This window comes from Rattus norvegicus, chromosome 5 (assembly GCF_021556685.1).
Source record: "Rattus norvegicus strain SHRSP/BbbUtx chromosome 5, alternate assembly SHRSP_T2T, whole genome shotgun sequence".
NCBI classification, from domain to species: Eukaryota; Metazoa; Chordata; class Mammalia; order Rodentia; family Muridae; genus Rattus; species Rattus norvegicus.
The window spans coordinates 168,641,499-168,661,273 of NC_141538.1; the positions used below are offsets into that span (position 1 = coordinate 168,641,499).

At 53.8% G+C, this 19,775-nt stretch overlaps 1 protein-coding gene across 6 annotated transcripts in view; it reads left to right on the forward strand.

The window, feature by feature from the left end:
• The first annotated feature begins 752 nt into the window (after positions 1 to 752).
• Positions 753 to 19,775, forward strand: part of Plekhg5 (pleckstrin homology and RhoGEF domain containing G5) — a 43,342-nt gene continuing 24,319 nt past the window's right edge. Inside the window, 2 exon segments of one of the 6 annotated variants that reach the window (NM_201272.2) lie at positions 753 to 964; positions 15,806 to 15,879. In NM_201272.2, coding sequence (NP_958429.1) covers positions 15,856 to 15,879 — 24 coding nt within the window. In that variant the 5' untranslated portion in view covers positions 753 to 964; positions 15,806 to 15,855. 6 annotated transcript variants of the gene reach the window in all.

Sequence of the window (19,775 nt, forward strand, 5' to 3'; positions counted from 1 at the left end):
ATGATGTATATTATGTGATATTATGTGTTTGTGTATATATATGTACATGTATTAGATAAAGTTTCTCTGTGTCCTGGAACTTGCTCTGTAGACCAAACTGGCCTCAGACTTACAGAAAGCCTCCTGCCTCTGCCTCTCTAGTGCTGGGATTAAAGTGCACCACCACCTGGCACTCTCTCAACCCATTTTTTAAATAGTTGTGTGTGTGTGTGTGTGTGTGTGTGTGTGTGTGTGTGTGCGCGCGCGCGCGTGCGCGCGTATGCTCATGGTTGAGGCCACCAAAAGAGGGTGTGGGACTCCCTGGAGCCAGATCTACAAGCAGTCACGGACATGGGTGCAGGGAGATGAACTCCAGCTCTCTTCAAAAGAGAAAACAAACTCTGAGCCCCTCTGAACCCATTGTGCAGGAGCCAGGACTCAGAGCCAAGCCCAACCCAGAGAGATTCACCTGTGGAGGCCGAGCTTCGGGTCAGGGGTCATCGGAAAGGAGAAGGCATGCTGCCGAGGACATTAGGGTCACATTCGGGAAAGGCTTACAGAACTGAAGTCGGTGACAGCCACCACTGCCGTGGGGACATTAGCCAGCTTTGGCCACCTGCTCCTCTTCCTCTTTTGACCCCTTACTCAGCAAGACCTTGCAGGGGTCTGGTCCCCTGGCCAGGCCCTCAGAAGGCACTTCTGCCTGTCAGGAAACAGCTGTGGTTGGCAGAGGATTCAGCCTCTCCCAGATTCAAGGCCATTGCTTAGGCAACGGAGCTGCCAACTCCCTGTACTTCTGTCTGTCCTGTCTCTGGCTCCTAAGCCAGCAGTTTCTCCCTGGAACTCAGAAGGATCAAGAAGTCTAGACAAGGGGCAAACCTCCGGAGTCCAAGGCTTTCAGCCTCGGGAGGCCCAAGTGGGGAGTGCCTGCTGGCTGCTGTCCACTCCGCATGGATAGAGGTTACCTAGAGGCCCGAAACTTAAGGTAAGCCGGGCTTCAAGGAATGAGTTTCTAGATCAGGGCCACTCACCTGCCTTGCTCTAGCCCCTGATGCTGTGGTGACCAAGAGGGCTCTTGTGGGTGGGTAAGCTGAGCAATGAAAGTTGCCTCTTGTCGGCTCAGTGTGGCCCAACTGTGAGAACGGGGTGCCGGGGCACTGCCAGTGTTCTCCTGCTCCCTGGCGCTGTGTGGCCTTTGGGTAAGTCACCCACTAGAGACTACAGCATCTCCATCTCTATCCCGGAAGCGAGGTGAACACCTCAGCACGATGCCAGGCCCCCCTGGGCGTAGCTGTCATTACCCTCGCTCCAGCAGGCGTCAAGACCCTCAGAAAAGGCACAAGTGTCCCCGGCAGCTCCTGACTGCAGCAAGTCTGGCTAAGGCTACGTATTGAGTACTGGGGGGTGGGGGCGGGGGTGGGGGTGAGAAGAGGAAGTTGTAGGGGTTGGGGATTTAGCTCAGTGGTAGAGCGCTTGCCTAGCAAGCGCAAGGCCCTGGGTTCGGTCCCCAGCTCCGAAAAAAAAAAAAAAAAAAAAAAAAAGAGAGAGAGAGAGAAGAGGAAGCTGTTTCTTTAGACCCAGTCCCACTGATCCGCTGAGGCTGCTTCCTGCTCTCTTATATGAGAGGTGAGGCTGGGATGTGGAATGAGCGTGAATGGAGACAGGAAGGTACAAGCACAGATAATCAGGAGAGTCGCATGTGGAGCCCATGCAGTCTGTAGCACGGGTGACAACTCCCAGTTCTGCAGCTCTGGCCTCTACTGGAATGGATGGACGCTTGGTGGCACTGGACAATCTCACTCCCGAATACTCAGACCCTCCCCTCCTTGTTCTAAGCATGAGCCAGGACACCCCCGACATCCCATAGCCTCATATCCAGTCTACATGGATGTCTGTGACCGAGGCTGGGGGGGTGGGGGCGGGGTGGGGGGCTGTGCTTGTCCACTACAGCCCTGTGAGGCTGGAGGCAGGCGAGGCAGGCAGGCATGTGGTTCAAATTACGCCAGCTTCCCCTTGGCACCTTAGCCTTCTGCTGGGGGTGTGCAGGCTGCGGCAGATGGCCATCCCTACCACTCCCAGGCACCCTGCAGCCTTCAGTGACCCTTCTGCCACCCTACTAAAGCGGCTCATCCCACTCTGCCTGTGCCTCTCAGCTGCGGGCATCTGATCTGGTTGGGCCTGGCTCTGCCACACCCAGGCCAGCTCCCACGGACCTGGCAGGCTAAGGAGGTACAGGCAGGGTCAGACTGAGAATGGCTGAGAGCCCAGAGCCGGTGCCCTTTACTACACTGAGTCTGAATTTCTTTCCTTTTTGACTCGCTTTTGAGGTGCTGAGGACTAAACTCAAGGTTTCCTGCATGCTAGTACACTACTCTGGAGCCATAGCGTCAGCCTTTTGAGGGTGAGGTGGAGGTGGGGGATCTCGAATAGCCTTGAACTTGCTGTGTAAGTGAGAATGACATTAAACTTTTTTTTTTTTCTTTTCTATTTTTCGGAGCTGGGGACCGAACCCAGGGCCTTGCACCTGATAGGCAAGCGCTCTACCACTGAGCTAAATCCCCAACCCAACATTAAACTTCTGATCCTCACACATGTACCTCCCAAGATTCACACACACACACACACACACACACACACACACACACACACACACACACTCTCATACTATAATGGAGATCAAACTAAGGGGTTTGTACAGGCTACACAGGCAACCACTCTGCCAACCGAACTGTGTATCTAGCCTCCTTTTAGCATTTACTATTTTGAAAGTGGAACTCGCTACTATGTTGCCCAGGTTGGCCTGAGCTTGGAGTCCTCCTCCTTAGTCTCCTCCAGTAGCTGGGTTTCCAGGCCACCTTGCTGCCCTGTCCCCTAGACTCCAGTTGGCTTTCAGGCTCAAATCCAAGTTCTACTTAATTTCTTTTTAGAGCTTAGATTCTCTCTTGTGGCCTGGGGACAGGACCCTCTCTCTGGAGGAAGCTGCTGTGGGGCTGCCTCCAGCCCTTGGTTGGGTTTTTGTCTTGCTTGTTTGCTTATCTCGTGAGTATGGGTGTTTTGTCTGCAGGTATTGTGCTCCCAGCCTTTTAATTAAGCAGCTTGCTTTGTTCTTCTGGGTGGATGATCCAGGGTGATCCGAGATGGCCCAGCAGTTAAGTGCACTGGCTGCCTTTCCAGAGGACCCAGGTTTGATTCCCAGCAACCATGTCACCACTCACTGTAACTCCAGTTCTAGGACTCTAGTGCCCTCTTCTGGCTTCTGTGGGCACCAGGCTCAAAAGTGGCGTCCAGGCAAACATGCAGACTAAACACCCACATATACCTAAGACAAAACAAGAGAGGTGTCTCAGCATGACTTGATGAAGCTTGTGTCCTTGAAGGACAGGTGGAGAAACACTGCTGGCGAATTTTCAGCCTGCATTTTGGGATAAAACCTTGGCTTGAGAAGCCATGCTGAAGGGGGCTGAATCCCAGGTCTAATTTTGGGGGGCGACCCAGAGGACCTGCTGGTAATCCCTCTTGCTCTCAGACATCTAGTAAGGGAATGGACTGGTTTGGCTTGCGCTGTTTTAAGATTTATTTTTATTAATTGTGTCTGCATGCTGATGTCTGTAGATGGGTGCAGGTTCATGCAGGGACCAGAGGCATAGGGTCCCATGGAGCTGAAGCTACAGACAATTGTGAACCTTCTGGCCTGGGGGTTGGAATCAAATTCAGGTCCAAACTCAAGAGCCAGAGATCTTTTTTTTTTCTTTCTTTCTTTTTAGATTTATTTATTTGTTCTATGTATGTGAGTACACTGTTGCTGTCTCCAGCCACACCAGAAGAGGGCATCAGATCCCATTACATATGGTTGTGAGCCACCATGTGGTTGCTGGGATTTGAACTCAGGACCTCTGGAAGAACAGTCAGTGCTCCTAACCACTGAGCCATCTTTCCAGCTCCAGAATTTTATTTTATTTTATTTTATTTTTTCCTTTTTTTTTTTTTTTTTTTCGGAGCTGGGGACTGAACCCAGGGCCTTGCGCTTGCTAGGCAAGCGCTCTACCACTGAGCTAAATCCCCAACCCCCAGAATTTTATTTTTTAAAGCCAGGGTCTTGCCATATACACGCCCCAGTTGTCCAGGAGCTCCCCTCCCCCAGCCTCCACACTTGCGGGTCTCAAGCTTCAGTCACCTTGCCCAGTTTTGTTGTGGCTGAGACGAGGTCTAGCCTGGAACTTTCTATTTTCCAACCCATGCTGCTGGTCCTCCAAGTTCTCCTCACCTCACCCCCCCAACCCCACCCCGGCTCAAGATGGAAGGCAGGCCCCACCCCTTCTCCTGTGGTTCTTTTCCTTGGTTATTCTGTATCCAGAGCCCTCTCATCCCCTCAGCTTTTCTTCTTAGGACTTGCCCTGGAGCCTGTGCTGCAGGAAACATTGTGGCTTCCGGATGGTGCTGGAGGTCCTTGGCCCAGGCTCATCCACCCAGAACACAGCTGTTGCTGTGGGTCACAGATTGAGGAAGGAGAGGGCCATTGGCAGCTTGGCGAAGGGTGGAGAGAAACTCTCAGAGAGAGCCTTGCCAGCAGAGCTGGCTCCATACGTAGGTGAAGGCTTGTGCCCTCTGACTGCCTGGAAGACCTGAGCCCAAAAGAGGTGGGAGATACACCTGAGCTTCGGGAACCTGGCATTCCCACAGGTGCCTTCACCCCTCATTGAGAACCTGTGAGGCAGCTGGGGCTGTTCCGGGTCATAGGTCGTGGTGGGGACCTGGAATTGCTCCTGGGGCAGCACATTTTTTTCCTCTGAAAACTTATCTTAGCAAAGAGACCAGGAAACAATTGCACTTTTTTTCCGGGACTCTGCATCCCCAGACGGACAGCCCATCTCCTCGGCGGGGGCTCTGAGGGGGCTGGGAAGGCAAAATGTGTAAAATGTCTGTAGGAGGGGAAGAAAGGCGCTTTGTGTGGGGCAGGGGCCCTGGCCATTGGTCAGATGTAAGGCCCCTGGCCGCTCCCAGAATGCTCCTCTCCCTCCCTGAGGAGGGCCATGACTGCCGGCCCAAAGCCTGCCCCAGGGGTCTCTGCTGCTTGTTTGCACCCGGGCACCACTGTGTCCAGGCCTTGGGGACGGAGGACCCTGGAGTCACCCAGCTTCTGAGGGTGCAGACCAAGCAGGGGACACCTCAGGTTTCAACATGTTTCTCTACTGGAGGAAGCGGGGCACCTATGAGCTGGAGACCTTGCCTGGTGACCTGGGCCAGCTGGAGCTAGGGTCTGTGGAGCGTTTTTCCTGGAGCTCCGCTCTGGATATCATCGAGGACTTGGGGGGTAGGTGCAGCTATTTCCCAGAGGGCTTTCACGAGGCGTGGGCACCTGGTCTGCCTGGCCACTCCTGCGGGCCAAAGCCTGCAGCCTGCTTGCTGTGAATATGATGCTAAAGTCACTTGCTTGTGGTGGTGTGGGGTCCCTAGACCTTCTGGAGAGCCTCTGCAGAGGATATGGGGGCCCAAACATGAGGGTCAGAGCGTAACGTGCACCTTCAAGTGGTCTTGTCCCTCCCCGTGGCCAATGTGCATGCCTGCGCCTCACCAGTCTTGGAGCTGAAGGCCAGGGGCACCTGTGACCTACCTCTCCTATTCCGGCCAAGATGAGGCACAGGGCTGAGCCTGTCTAGTGTATTTCTGATCTAATTGAGGGATGTGGGCGTTTCTCATATTGCCCTCCGCTTTATAAATGTGCAGATAGAACCATGACAAGACTGCGACCCTCAAAGGGCAAAATATTGGGGTGTTCGGTCCGAGCCCTGTGGCGCGTAGCAAAGGGTAATTGTATCTCTGGTGTTCTCATGAAAGGCTAGAGGCACTCCCTGGGTGACCCTGTGGGACGTCTCCCACAGTGGCAGGCCGATAGGACCCCATTTGGGGAGGCTGTAATTGTTCTTGCTGCCGTCTTGGTTCAGTCGATGAGTCAATTTGCTCCGGACTGGGCGCTGTGGGCCTGACCCGTGCTCCACTCTGGCGAATTGCCAGAAAACAACCTTGGTCCATAGAAGCCAAACCAAGTGTTGATGACCCAGCTCGCAGAATGGCTGGGTACCACCTTTCACTCGCTTATTTCCGGCCTCCTACTCTGGGCTCACTCTCCAGGCCCCAAGCAAAGAGAAGGAGTCTCACCAAGGACAGAAATTCCCCATCTTGGCTTGAGTCCTTTCATGAGCCTGTCCTGCACCCAGAAGGGCTAGGGAGCACTGGTTAGTCCTGGGGTCTGCCACAAGAGGTTGGGGGAGCCCTGGGACCACATAGCAGGATAAGAAGGACAGGTGCTCTGGAGGCTTGAAGTGTTGGACAACCTTCCAGCTGTGGTGCTCTTGAGACCCAGGTGGCTGCGAGGAGGAGGTGGCCTGATGGCCTACTGTGGCCCCAGAAGTGTGTATGCGTGTCTCGAGGAGGAACAGCCCTGTTGCCTTAAACATGGATCCGTGAGGGGCATGGAGAAGTGGCAGAGGAGAAAGGAAGTTGGTTTAGAGAGGGAAGAAATACACAGCTTGAGTCTGGCCAAGGGTAAAATGGCCTCTTCCCTCAGCAGGAGAACATCTGCTGTCAGAGGGTGGGATGGAGCCGGCTGCAGGAGGCCTGTCTGCTTCACTGCTCCACTTGTGAGGTTCCTGTCACCCATGTTACATGCTATCCAGCTACAAGCCAGGGGGACTCAGCAGGAGTGGACTGAGCTCCATGGGCACAGAGGTGACAGATGCCACTCTCCAGGGTTCTCCTGCCTCTTTACCTGGGATGTTCGTTCTCCTGCCTCTGGGGTTCCATCATGACCAGCTGCCTGCAGCTTTGGAGTGCCTAGGTCTCACACACTGGTTTTAAGTCTTGGTCCTGAGTCTTCATGCCAACTTTCTAGGCAAGGCATGTGTGTGTGTGTGTGTGTGTGTGTGTGTGTGTGTCCTTTATTCTGGTGCAGCTCTGAGTCATAAGTGGCAGCACTCAGACACCCACTTGCACCCAGGCCCCGCTCTTCTCAGGGTGGGCAGAAGCCCTGGTGAGGCACTTAGCAGCTGGGTAACGGCACGTGAGCCAATCCCAGGAGGAGCTGAGGCTGCTGGGTGGGTGAGCCAGGGCACACAGCTGCCTGTGTAGGCTCAGTCCTTTACTGCCAGACAGCCAGGCCCTGGCCAGGACCCATGCGGATGGGTGTTGGGCCCCAGAACCACCCCAGCCTGGTGGGGGGCGGGGCCCCTGTACAGAACATGACGGTCCAGAATTGGAATCTCACACCCCTTCTGCGGCCATTCTTTCTGTTCTTTTCTTGGTTCCTCCACGGAGCCTCAGGAGGAAGGCCGCAGCCAGCAGATGGACAGATGAGCCTAGACCTAGGGGAGCCTCAGGCAGAGGAAGTGGCCAATGGGCCACAAGCTTATGTATTGGAACGATGTGGACAGTCTCTCTAGCCCCAGGAAGGAATTTTAGATGTGTCTTCCCACCTCTGTGACTGAGCCTGAGGGGTGTGGAGGGCAGGGCGGCAGGGCGTTGGTTAGAGTCTGCAGCACCAGGGGTGATGTCCGTGATAAATCTGGGTCGTAGGCAGGAGCCGCATAGGGGGGCCATGGCCTACGCTTACTCCTCATGGGGTCCCCACTTAACCAACCCGTGTCCCAGATTCCCATAGCACTTTGGGAAGGGGGGCTCGATGACAGGGTTTTATGTAGTGGCCATTGGTCCCCATCCTTTGCTATATCTGTGCTGAAACACCATGGTCAAAAGCAAGTTGGAGAGGAAAGGGCTTATTTGACTTGCAGATTACAGCCCATTATCAGGGGAAGCCAGGAACCTGAAGGTAGGACCCAAAGCAAAGGCCATGGAGACTTGCTCTCCATAGCTGATGATAACTCTCTTCCTTTCTTTCTTTCTTTCTTTCTTTCTTTCTTTCTTCTTCTTCTTCTTATTTTTTTTTTTAGTTCTTTTTTTTCGGAGCTGGGGACCGAACCCAGGGCCTTGTGCTTCCTAGGTAAGCGCTCTACCACTGAGCTAAATCCCCAGCCCCCTCTTATTATTTTTTTTAAAGATGTATTTCTTTATTTTGTGTATGTGGGTACATTGTCACTGTCCTCAGACACCCCAGAGGAGGGCATCAGATCCCATTACAGATGGTTGTGAGCCACCATGTGGTTGCTGGGAATTGAACTCAGGACCTCTGGAAGAGCAGTCAGTGCTCTTAACCCCTGAGCCATCTCTCCAGCCCTCTTTCTTTTTTAAAAGATTTATTTATTATATAAAAGTACAGTGTACCTGTCTTCAGACACACCAGAAGAGGGCATCAGATCCCATTACAGATGGTTGTGAGCCACCATGTGGTTGCTGGAATTTGAACTCAGGTCCTCTGGAAGAGCAGCCAGTGCTCTTAACCACTGAGCCATCTCTCCAGCCGTCAGTTAAATACCCTAGGACAAACCACTGTGGGCAGGGCCTTCTCACACCTACACACCTATTGTTTTTGTTTTCTTTTTTAAAGATCTCTCTCTATATATCTAATGTACATGAGTACTTTATCTGTATGTACACCTACACACCAGAAGAGGGCGCCAAGATCCCATTACAGATGGTTGTGAGCCACCATGTGGTTGCTAAGGTTTGAACTCAGGACCTCTGGAAGGACAGACAGCACTCTTAACCCCTGAGCCATCTCTCCAGCCCCACATCTATTGCTAATGAACAAACGAGCCTCCTCACAGACTTGTCTACAGACCAATCTGATGGAGGTGGGTCCTCAGTTGAGAGTCCCTCTTCTCAGCTACCTCTAAGGTTGTGTCATCAACAAAAACAGACCCCATACGTAGCTGAGGATGCCTTTGTCTTCTCCCACCTTAGAGTTCCCAACAAGGACTGGCACAGTTGCTCAAGCATGGACAGGCTCCCGGGAGGGCAGGGCTAGCGTGGGAGGGGGCATTCAAGGCCACAGCTGTTTCCTGGGAGGGACAGGCTTTTGGTGGCCTGGCCTGGTGCCCGAGAGGTAGTGGGCAGAAGGCTCATCTGTGTACCAGCCCTCGACCGAGGGTTCTGCTGGGGAGTCTGAGAAGAGGCAACAGTCATACTTCTCTCAATAGATGCAACTGTCGTAGACCAGGCTGGCCTCGAAATGGCCTTCCTCTGTCTCCACAGGGCTAGCAGCACGCGTGTGCTACCACTGCCTGGCTCTCTTTATCACCTTTATGTTTTGAATGCCCGATACTGGTTACTGGTTGTTTTATTTTTTTCCTTTTTGCCTTAATTTCTTTTTTTTTTTTTTTTTCAGAGCTGGGGACCAAACCCAGGGCCTTGCGCTGCTAGGCAAGCGCTCTACCACTGAGCTAAATCCCCAACCCCCCCCCCTTTTTTTTTAAATTTATTTATTTCATGTATATGAGTACACTGTTGCTGTCTTCAGACACACCAGAAGAGGGCATTGGATCTCATAACAGATGGTTGTGAACCACCATGTGGTTGCTGGGAATTGAACTCGGGACCTCTGAAAGAGCAGTCAGTGCTCTTAACCGCTGAGCCACCTCTCCATCCCTCGCCTTAATTTCTTAAGTTATCTTTTAATTCTTTTGTATCTGCGTGTTTTGCCTCCGTGTACGTCTGTGTACTACTTTTGAGCTTGATGCCTGCAGAAGTCAGAAGAGAGCAGTAGGTTCCCTAGAATTAGATTAGAGACTATAGAGTCATTTGTTGCTCGGAATGAACCCAGGTCCCCTGGAATAGCAGCCAGTGCTCTTAACCACTGAGCCGTCTCTCTCCTTCCCCCCCCCTCCCTCCCTCTCTCCCTTCTTAACTTCTTTTGTGTGTGGTATATGTACATGACTGTGCATGTATCTGCATGTGGATGTCAGAAGTTGATGTACGATGTCTTATTATTAATGATTAACAAATAGGATTTCTCTGTTACATAGCCCTGACTTTCCTGGAACTCCCTATGTAGACCAGGCTGGCCTTAAGCTTCCAGAGTCCTCGTGCCTCTGTCTTCTGAGTGCTGGCATTAAAGGTCTTTGCCACCACACCTGGTCCATATTACGTTTTGGGACAGGGTCTCTCACTGAACTTGGAACTCGCTGGTTGTGCTAGACTGTCTGGCCAGCGAGCTACGAGGAGGGGTCCAGTGGCCTCCACCTCCCCAGTATAGGAGTTACAGATACAGACTGGATTTTTATATAGATGCTGGGGATTCGAACTCAGGTCCTTATGCCTAAACCATCTCCCCAGGTCCTAACTTTTTTTTTTTTTAAAAAGAAAGACACTGTTGGGATTGAAGATTTAGCTCAGTGGTAGAGTGCTTGCCTAGCAAGCACAAGGCCCTGAGTTCTGTCCTCAGCTCCGGAAAAAAAAAAAAAAGAAAAGAAAGACACTGTTGGGGCTGGAGAGATGGCTCAGTGGTTAATAACACTGACTCGGGGGTTGGGGATTTAGCTCAGTGGTAGAGCGCTTGCCTAGGAAGCGCAAGGCCCTGGGTTTGGTCCCCAGCTCCGAAAAAAAAAGAACCAAAAAAAAAAAAAAATAACACTGACTTGGGGCTGGAGAGGTGGCTCAGAGGTTAAGAGCACTGTCTGCTCTTCCAGAGGTCCTGAGTTCAGTTCCCAGCAACCACATGGTGGCTCACAACCATCTGTAATGGGATCTGATGCCCTCTTCTGGTGTCTGAAGACAGCTACAGTGTACATACATAACATAAACACTGTTTAGCCAGGCAGAGTGGAATTTCGGGATAGCTGGGGCAAGATAATTGAGAGACCCTGTATTAAAAAACAAACAAACAAACAGGGGTTGGGGATTTAGCTCAGTGGTAGAGCGCTTGCCTAGGAAGCGCAAGGCCCTGGGTTCAGTCCCCAGCTCCGAAAAAAAGAACCAAAAACAAAAAAAAACAAAAAAAAACAAAGAAAACATTACCGAGATATCTTACCTTGCTCCGACACTAGGTCCCCAAGATAGGTGTGGAGGGACTGGAGAGGTGTGTCAGTGCATTTGTGTTCAGCTCCCAGCACCAAGCTGGGAAGGTCACACCCTCTTCTGGCCTTCATAGGTATCTACATATATGTGCATAAACATACACAAACATTTACATACATGCATATATACATACATACATACGTGTACTGACCTTCCTCCCCTTGACGGTTCCTTCTCTGAAGGGGCTGGTGGCTTCCCATCAGGGACCAGCAGACTAGTGAGAGGAAACCTTCAACAGCAGACAGAATCCCCTGCAGGTGCTCAGCATGTGAGGGCTGTTCTGGAAGCCATCTGGAGAGGATGCGGAGAAAATAATAGGTTACTTCAAAGGTGCAGCCCAGGACAGGGAGAGTCAAGCAGGAAGACCCACCTGGAATCTAGATGGGTTGGAACAGGGCAGAGAGCAGCATCCCTGAGGCAAGAAGAGGAGGAAGACGTTGGTGGCCAGGGCTAGAACAGGCATAAAGGAAGGGAACCCTGGAAAGGGCTTGAATAGCCCAGGGAGGGGCTGGTGTGAGCCATAGGGTGTAGCACCAGTTTGAGCCGGTCTCAGATAGACACAACTTGAGAACTGGAACATTCTGGAACATGGGTCTAGAGCTGCCAGGCTCCTCTGGTTTGTCAAGAGGAGCCAACAATCTGGATTTTTATGTAAAATCTACTGACTTTTCAAAGTTGGCAACCAACTGAGATTCTTTTGAAACACTGTGCTCAGCCAAACAAAACACGTCTGCCGCCTGGCTTCTGCCTAGTTCTGGTAGAGATCGTGCCAAGGGGGAGAAGCCAAAGCTGGGTGTCCTGTGACTAACAGGGGGTGAGGTGCTGACCGGCAAGTGGGTTTTTTTCCCAGGTGAGGGAACCTGATCAGCCGGAGGCTGGCTAGCCAAGGGAGCAGGAGACCAGCTAGGCCATTTCAGACCTAGGGAGACAATCATGCCCCCCAACCAAGCCCACTCTTTCTGTCTGGGTTGCAAGGGCAACAGATTGCCTGGAAAGGAGGGTCATGCTTACTCTGGGGCAGGGTCGAGGAGATTGTCTGTCCCTTTGCTTGCTCCCTCAGTCCAGGGACTGCTCTGGGCCCGGAGACATGCCTAGATCCTTCTCCCACAGGGCTTCATGCTTTGAACATGAGCCCGGGGGTCAAAGGCCAGAAGCTAGATCATTGCACTCAGAAGCATTGGAGGAAGCACTCCAGAGATGACACATCTAGATGTATATCCTCAGGCTGTGGCCACCTCAGGCCACCTGGGCTCACGGTGGCTGTGGCCTGGAACAGGTGTAATTGGTCTCCGGCGACAGAGAAATAACCTGGAGTCTGCCGAGTAAAGAGGCAGCGGGACAGGAGGTGGGGGCGCATACCTGTGATCTCAGCCATTCCCTGAGTTCAAGACTGGGCTATGTGAAACACGAAAGAGAGAGAGAGACAGAGAGACAGAGAGAGACAGAGAGACAGAGACAGAGACAGAGAGACAGAGAGACAGAGACAGAGACAGACAGAGAGAGAGGCAGAGACACAGAGACAGACAGACACAGAGAGAGACAGAGAGAGACGGGGGGGGGCGGTATGTGTGAGAGAGAATAATAAGTACTCTAGCACCTAACTGGTATCTTGAGAACACTGAGGCCTGGAATCTTCTGGGAGCAAGAGCAAACTCCTTGGGTGGGGTCAATGGGAAAGTCCCCAGGGCTGCTTAGTTGTGAACGAGAGTCTGGATACCCATTCACTCTTGACTCACCCACCTCCTGGAAGGCAAGGCTGCTGGGGCCAGCAGGACTGGTGGCCCAGGTAGCCTGGTCAGGGTCTTCTAAGGGTCGGCTCCCACTTTTGTGCCAGGACAGGCAGCTGGCCCATGGCACAAGGGAAGAGGCAGGGATTCTGAGAAGGTCACTGCTGTGGTGAGTGTGGTGAATGTGGCTGGACCACAGGAAGCCCCAAGCGCAGGAATGGTCTCAGTGTCTCCCCAGAGACCAGCTGCCCAATAGAGTAGGCTAGGGGGATGCCGCAACCATTTTCTTCTCCAGGAAGCCTCTGCACGCTGTCTGTGCTCTCAATTCAGATACGCTGTACCACAGCCCTTTTCCCTGGAGCCCTCTCCTTACTATACTGGCTGAGGTTTTGTTGCTCCCCAAAAGTACCCCCTGCAGACCTACTGTGAGCTCCCTAAGACTTATCAGGGTCATTTCTAGGTCTTTTACATCCAGCCCAGGGCTTGACTCATATCAGCTGAGCAGATCCAGGGTGAAACTCAAGACCCTTCCACTCATTTACAAAGACTGGGGTCTCCTAGACAGTGTCCATGTCAAACATCCTACTTCAGATGAGAGGCCTCCAGAGAAGGGGTCGGAGAACCTACTCTCTGACTTTGAAGGATTCTCCCCTGACCAAGCTGGTTCATCCCTACCTAGGTCTTGGCATCTCAGGGCCAGCAGGCACCAGTGGACAAACAGGGTCTGTAGGCTGACTCAGGAGCCTCAAGTTCCTTGGTGGAGTCTGGCTCACCTTGCTGAGAATTTTACTTTGTTTGTTTGGTTTGGTTCTTTTTTCTTTCAATTTTTATTTTGTGTGTGTTTGCCTGTATATTTGAACACCACATGTATGCCTGGCGCCCTAAGAGACCACCACATCCCCTGGAACTGGAGTTATAGATGGTTGTGATCCACCATGTGAGTGCGAGGAACTGAACTAGGGTCCTAAGAATAGACAGTGCGTTTTACCATTGAACCATCTCTCCAGCCCCAATTATTAATTTTAGTGTGTGTGTGTGTGTGTGTGTAGCATGTACATGCAGATATGTCAAAACATGCATGTTAGAAGACAGGCTGGAGAGATGGCTCAGTGATTAAGAGCACTGACTGCTCTTCCAGAGGTTCTGGGTTCAAATCCCAGCAATCACATGGTGGCTCACAACCATCTGTAACGGGGTCTGATGCCCTCCTCTGGTGTGTCTGAAGACAGCTACAGTGTACTTATACATAATAAATAAATCTAAAAAAAAAAAAAAAGAAGACAGACTTCCCCTTGCAGCTTGGGTTTGGATTCAGCAAAAGCCCTTATCCTCAGCCATCTTTATGACCTCTTGCAAGAGGGTTGAAAATCGCTGTCCATGGGGGGTTGTGGGGGTTGCATGCCTTTAAATCGCAGCACTCTCAAGGTGGAGATGGGTGGATCTCTGTGAGTTCAAGGTTAGCCAGGGCTACACAGTGAGATCCTGACTCAAAAACAACAAAAAACAAATCAGCAATGATAAAATGGCTCCCCTGGGGCTGGAAAGATGGTTCCGCGGCTAAGTGCACAGGCTGTTCTTCCAAAGGACCTGGGTTCAATTCCCAGTACCCGTGTGGCAGCTTGTAACCGTAACTCCAGTTCTAAGGGATCTGACACCTACACACACAGAATATAAACAGGCAGAACACGGATATACTTTTTAAAAAGAAGAAAAAAAAGCTGTCTCTCTATTGATAATCCTATTTCAATAAACAATTAGGGGAAATTCCTCAAAGCCTTTTAGCCAGGACAGTGGTTCTCCTGAGGAAACTCAGTGGAACCTCGTGGGCTGGGCTAGAGGGTCTCTGGGTGCGGGGCTGGTAATTTTGCGAAAGTTAAGTTTGGTGCGTGCGCCGAGCTGGGAACACTAACAACTACAGCAGCAGCCGTTCAATGAGGCCACCCGCCCCTGGTCCTCCCACCTCTGCCGCGTCCTCAACCCTGGATCCGCGGGTGGCAGCCATTCCGAACGAGTGGGGGCGCGGCACGGAGCGGAGGGGTGCGGGTGCCGCCGACCCGCGTGTCTGGGTGCGGGAGGCGCCTGCTCTTTGGAGGCACTTCCGGCCCGGGCGGCAGCCGCGGCGGCGTGGCTACCGTGCAGGAGACCGCCTGGAACCGGGGTGCACCGGCGCGCGTGGCCATCACCAGAAGGGCCTGGGGGGGCGGGGGGCGGGGAACCCAGCTGGGTGGGACCCACCTGGGACACGCCCCGTCTCTCGGGGAGGCGCCGTCGGGGGCCGCCTGCTCCCCGCCCCCCGCGGCCGCCCTGCGCTCCGCCCCCCGCCCACCTGCCCCGCCCCGCCTCGCGCGCCAGGCGCCCCGGCGCTCGGTTCCCCCGCTCCCGCGCTCGGTCCTCGGCTCCCGCGCTCGGTTCCCCCACGGCTCGGCGCCATGGGTGAGTGCGGTCCCGCGGACGGTCTGCTCCCCCCTCGCAGGCCGACTGGCAGTCCCGGGGGCTCGGAGGGCGTCGCGCGCAGTGGGGGCCGGGCCTGCCCCGGGGAGGGCCTTGCTGGAGCCGGGTGGACGCCGGCCTCTGCACCCAGGACTAGCTGCAGCTGCCGGGTCCTCGCCCCTGCCCCCTCGCTGCGGCGCTCAAGCCTCCTGAAAGAAAGGGCATCAGCTTGGAGGGGGCCAAACTCACGGTCAGAGATAGAAGGGGACAGAGGTCGCCCCAGGCCCAGGGAAGGGAATGTCTGGCACCAGAGGGTCCGAGTTGGAGAGAGAACAGGGTTAGAAAGGGCATCTTGGACCCTCGGAGTCCCCCTCCTCCTGGCCCGGATTGCTTAGAAAGTCTGGGGCCCCGGGAGGTTACCAAGTCACCCTCCTGCTAGTGGGACGGAGGGAGTAGCCGATTTCCAAAGACTCCCCCCTGGAATCTGGACAATTTCCCTGGGGAACTGCACAGAAAAGGGCTCTGCAAACAGATCCCCCTGCAGATAAGTTGGCGTTTAAAAGAGAAAAGGACACTGACTTCCTTTGAAGGCAGGAGTGAGGAGTCCGCCCCACGGGTCCCCTGGCCTGGAGGACACAAGGGCCCAGGGGAGTGTGGGTGCTACCCCCATCCCCAAACTGATGCCCTCTGCTTCTCCACAGAAGACCAGAGCCCTGCAGAGGAGAAGGGACTGCGCTGCCAGAACCCAGCCTGCATGGACAAAGGCCGGGCTGCCAAGGTAGGGGGGCTGGATAGCTTGGGGCATGGGGGCATGGGTAAGTTCTCATTACCCAGGATGCTGTGGAGCCCTTACCTGGACGAAGTAATGTCCTCTGGATTCAGGAGGACTGGTTTAGGAGGAGAGGGTGTTCATGGGTCAGGGGTAGTGGAGCGGGAGACATTTCAAAACAAGGAACAGCCCCATGGGGGTCCTTGCCACTGCCTGAGGATGTGGGTGGGAGCCACAGCCCAGCCTCACAGGTGAGGAAGCAGAGGGTTAAGGAGGGAAGGGTCCCACGGTTTGGTTTGGTACCTGGCCACTAGTCCTGGGCATAGTTCTGGGATACTGTGGGGCTTGAGTGAAGCTGTGTCTATGGAGTTGACGAAGGGGAAGAGGGAAGGGGCAGTTGGTCTTAGAGTCTGAGGAGTCGGGATAAATCAAAGAGAATGGAGTCAGGGGAAGCTGTAACAGCAAAAAATATCACTTGGGCACTTCTGCCTGTGACGGGCTGGGCTCTGTGCCACACGCTTTCTGTGCCTTACCCACGGCCGTGGCAGCGGGGGAGGTGTTGTCACCCTGCCTTGCAGAGGAAGATACCAAAGTTCAGAGAGGTCCTGTGACTTGGACAAGGCCCCACGGTTCCTAAGAGCCTCCCAGCTCACATTTGTGTGACAATGGTCATCTCCAAGGAGGTATCAGCTTGCTCCTCCCTTCTGGGAGGGGTCCCAAGCTCCTTGCCACTCACAGGTGAGGCTCTGGAGAGATGGTTTGACCTAGTGGCTCTTGACTGGCAAGTGGTGGACCGGGGATCCGAACCTAGGATTCAGATCTGCAAAGCCAGGATCCCATGTTCCTGACTTCCACGCACCTTGGCCCTGCCAGCTGCGGGAGATTTAAAATGCCGCCTCCCCACCATTCATCCGGCACAGGAGGCCCATGGTCAGAAGGAACATGAGGACTGTTCTGGGGGTGGGAAGAGGAGGGGGCGGCCTCCAGTTGCCGTGGTCACCAGGCAAGGGGGCGGCTGTGATGTCAGATACAATCTGCTGGCTCCGGTGGTGCCTGGCGTTGGGCTCTGGTGTTGGCTGGCTGCCTCTCCCCCAGATTGGCAAGCAGGCTGGCCCCAGCTCCCTCAACACATCTGCTGGGAAACTGAAGCATCTGTCTGACCTAAAGGGGTGACAGAGGAATGAGACATTGTCCCATCCCTCCCAGGGCCTCCCCGGGGGCTGGGACAGGGCCCCAAGCTGCTGTGGACAGGTCTTGTGGCATGAGGAGAGGGCTGGTCCCTGATGAGCTGCTGGCCCTCTGGTCTGCATGGGACTCAGCTCAGCTCCACTGTAGTCATGGGAGAAGAGGAACAAGTAACAGTTTGGTGAGAAGGAGTGACAGAGGTCGGTCCTGATGCTTTCGCTTCTCACTGTGGTGATATGTGAGGTGCCCTGGACAAAGAAACCCCCACAGGGCGAGACTCTCTGAGTAGAAGGCATGTCCTTAATCTGGAACTGTTAGCAAGCCAAGGCCATCTGCCCACAGGGCTGTACCTGATTCTGTGAGGGCTCCCCGGGGGGCTAGGACTTGTGAGATCTGCCTCACCCCGTGGTGTTCTGTCTCTGGACTCCACGAGTGTCGGGGTTGTCGTGGTTGTCGTGATGGACTTTCTGAAGGCCGGAGAACAGAGTGAGCAGGGAAGGGGTGTGGGCTGTGAGATGGGAGGAGTCAGCAGGGGAAGGTTGAACCGGAAGGATGAGCTTCATCAGGAGCACTCTACCTAATTCTCTGTCAGGACCAGACGCCTTGGAGACCCGTGGCTCACACTGTTGAGTTCCAGGGTCGTGCCCACTTCTTTGCAGTTGTGTGGCCCTGAGCAGCCACTGCACCTCTCTCAGTTGCCCTGAGGGTTTTTTTAATATGCGTACACTGTAGCTGTCTTCAGACACACCAGAAGAGGGCATCGGATCCCGTTACAGATGGTTGTGAGCCACCATGTGGTTGCTGGGAATTGAACTCAGGACCTCTGGAGGAGCAGCCAGCGCTCTTAACCGCTGAGCTATCTCTCCAGCCCTACCCTGAGGTTTTTAAAGAAGCCCTCCGTGTAGAATGCTCAGCACTGTCCCCTGTGGTACTGTGTTCAGAAGCACTAGCGGTGACCCTGGAGTTCATTTGTAGAACGTGTGTGTAATCAAGCCTGTCTCCTGGGCTTTGGATGGACTCCGTGTGGCTCCTCCCTGAGAGATTTCACAGGGCTCCACCGCAGTCTGCCCAACAAATGCAATGGGTATAGCTCACTGGGAGGGAAGGGAGGGGAGTGTCTCAGCCCTCTTACAAAATAGCCCTAGGATAGTGGCTGACTACAGCCCTTTGCTGGGTATCCTTACGTCAGCGTTCTAGTCAAGGTCTGCTGAGTTCCTTGGGTCATGAGGGGACATGGTGTTGGGCTGATACTGGACCACAGGCCTCCATACAGAAGGATTTGGAAATCCTCAAACCAAGGAACCAATCCTAGCAGTTTGCCAAGAATACCGTGCAGGCCCACTATGTGTCTGGTGCCGGCGGCCCAGCCTGGTTGGTTGTGTCCGTCCAGTGGAATGACTGATACCCAGCAGAAGACCTGCCAAGGTGGGACTTCCTGATCTCATGCCTCCCCCCACCCCCATTCCCAAGCTGCCCCTAGGAAGACAGGGAGGCAATGCTCTCTCTCCCTTCGGCTCTCAAGGGCCCGGCTAGGGAGGCACGTTCTGACTCCATATTGAGAAGCTTTCGACACCAGCGCTATCCCTCCACCCTTCAGTCAGGAGCCCCTCATCCTTGGGAATCTTAACGGAGAAGGGGCGCTCAGGAGGGGTTGGGTGGGTGGGGATTAGATAGGGTAACCCCAGAGCTGTGGAGGAAATACAGGAGAAGTCTGGCGTTTCAGGATGGAGGCCGGTAGACTCTGCAACCCGCACCCCCTCTTGTCCCTGAGCCAGGATGGGTAGGATGCCCTGAGCACAGTGACAGAACTGACCTACCTCTGGGGTGATGCTTTGGGACTAAGAGACAGGAAACCAGAGAACTCTTGGGAATGGCGAGGTTTTGAGGGTCTTTGGCAGTGCCTGGTCCTATTAGAGGCTACTCAGCTATAAACAGGCGGGGCCCTGCTTACTGCGGAAGGAGGGAGGGACCAGAGGACCAGTGAGGGTGCATCACTGTGCTAAGTAATTTGGGGGAACAGTTGAAAACTTGGGGTACTTTACCCCAAGATCAGAGGCGAGGAGCTACCTGGTAGGGCTCAGCTCCACAGAGCCAATGCTGGGAGTTGGGACCCCAGCTGTACCATTCTGGGGTAAGGGAAGAAGGGTAGGATTGTTTGACCTGCTGTGGCCCTGCACCCCACAGTCCTGAGTGCAGTTGTGGGCTACAGGGAGAGGAGAGTTACAAGCTACCGAAAGTGGCAGGCATGGTAGTACATGCCTTTAATTGTAGTCCTCAAGAGGCTGAGGCAGGAGGATTACTGGGAGTTCGAGGTTGCCCTAGGATGGATACATAGCAAAACCAGGAGAGGCAGAGAGGAAAGGGCAGCTGGAGGGATGGCTTAAAGGCTTACAAGGCCAGCTGCTCTTGCACAGGATTGGTACTCAGTTTCATTACTTACAGGGAGCCTTAAAACCACCTGAAACGCCAGTTCCAGGGGTCTGACACCCCCACCTGACCTCTAGCACTGGGTGTACACATGGTGCATAGATACACATGCAGATAAAACATTCATACACATGGAGGAAGGAAGGACGGGGGGGGCAGGAAAAGACTGGGCTTGGTGGCACATGCTTTTATTCCTAGCATTCAGGATAAAAGGGAGAACTCTTGAGTTCAAAGCCACCCTAGTCTACATAGAGAGTTCCAGGCCAGCCAGGGTTATGGAAGGAGACCCCCTT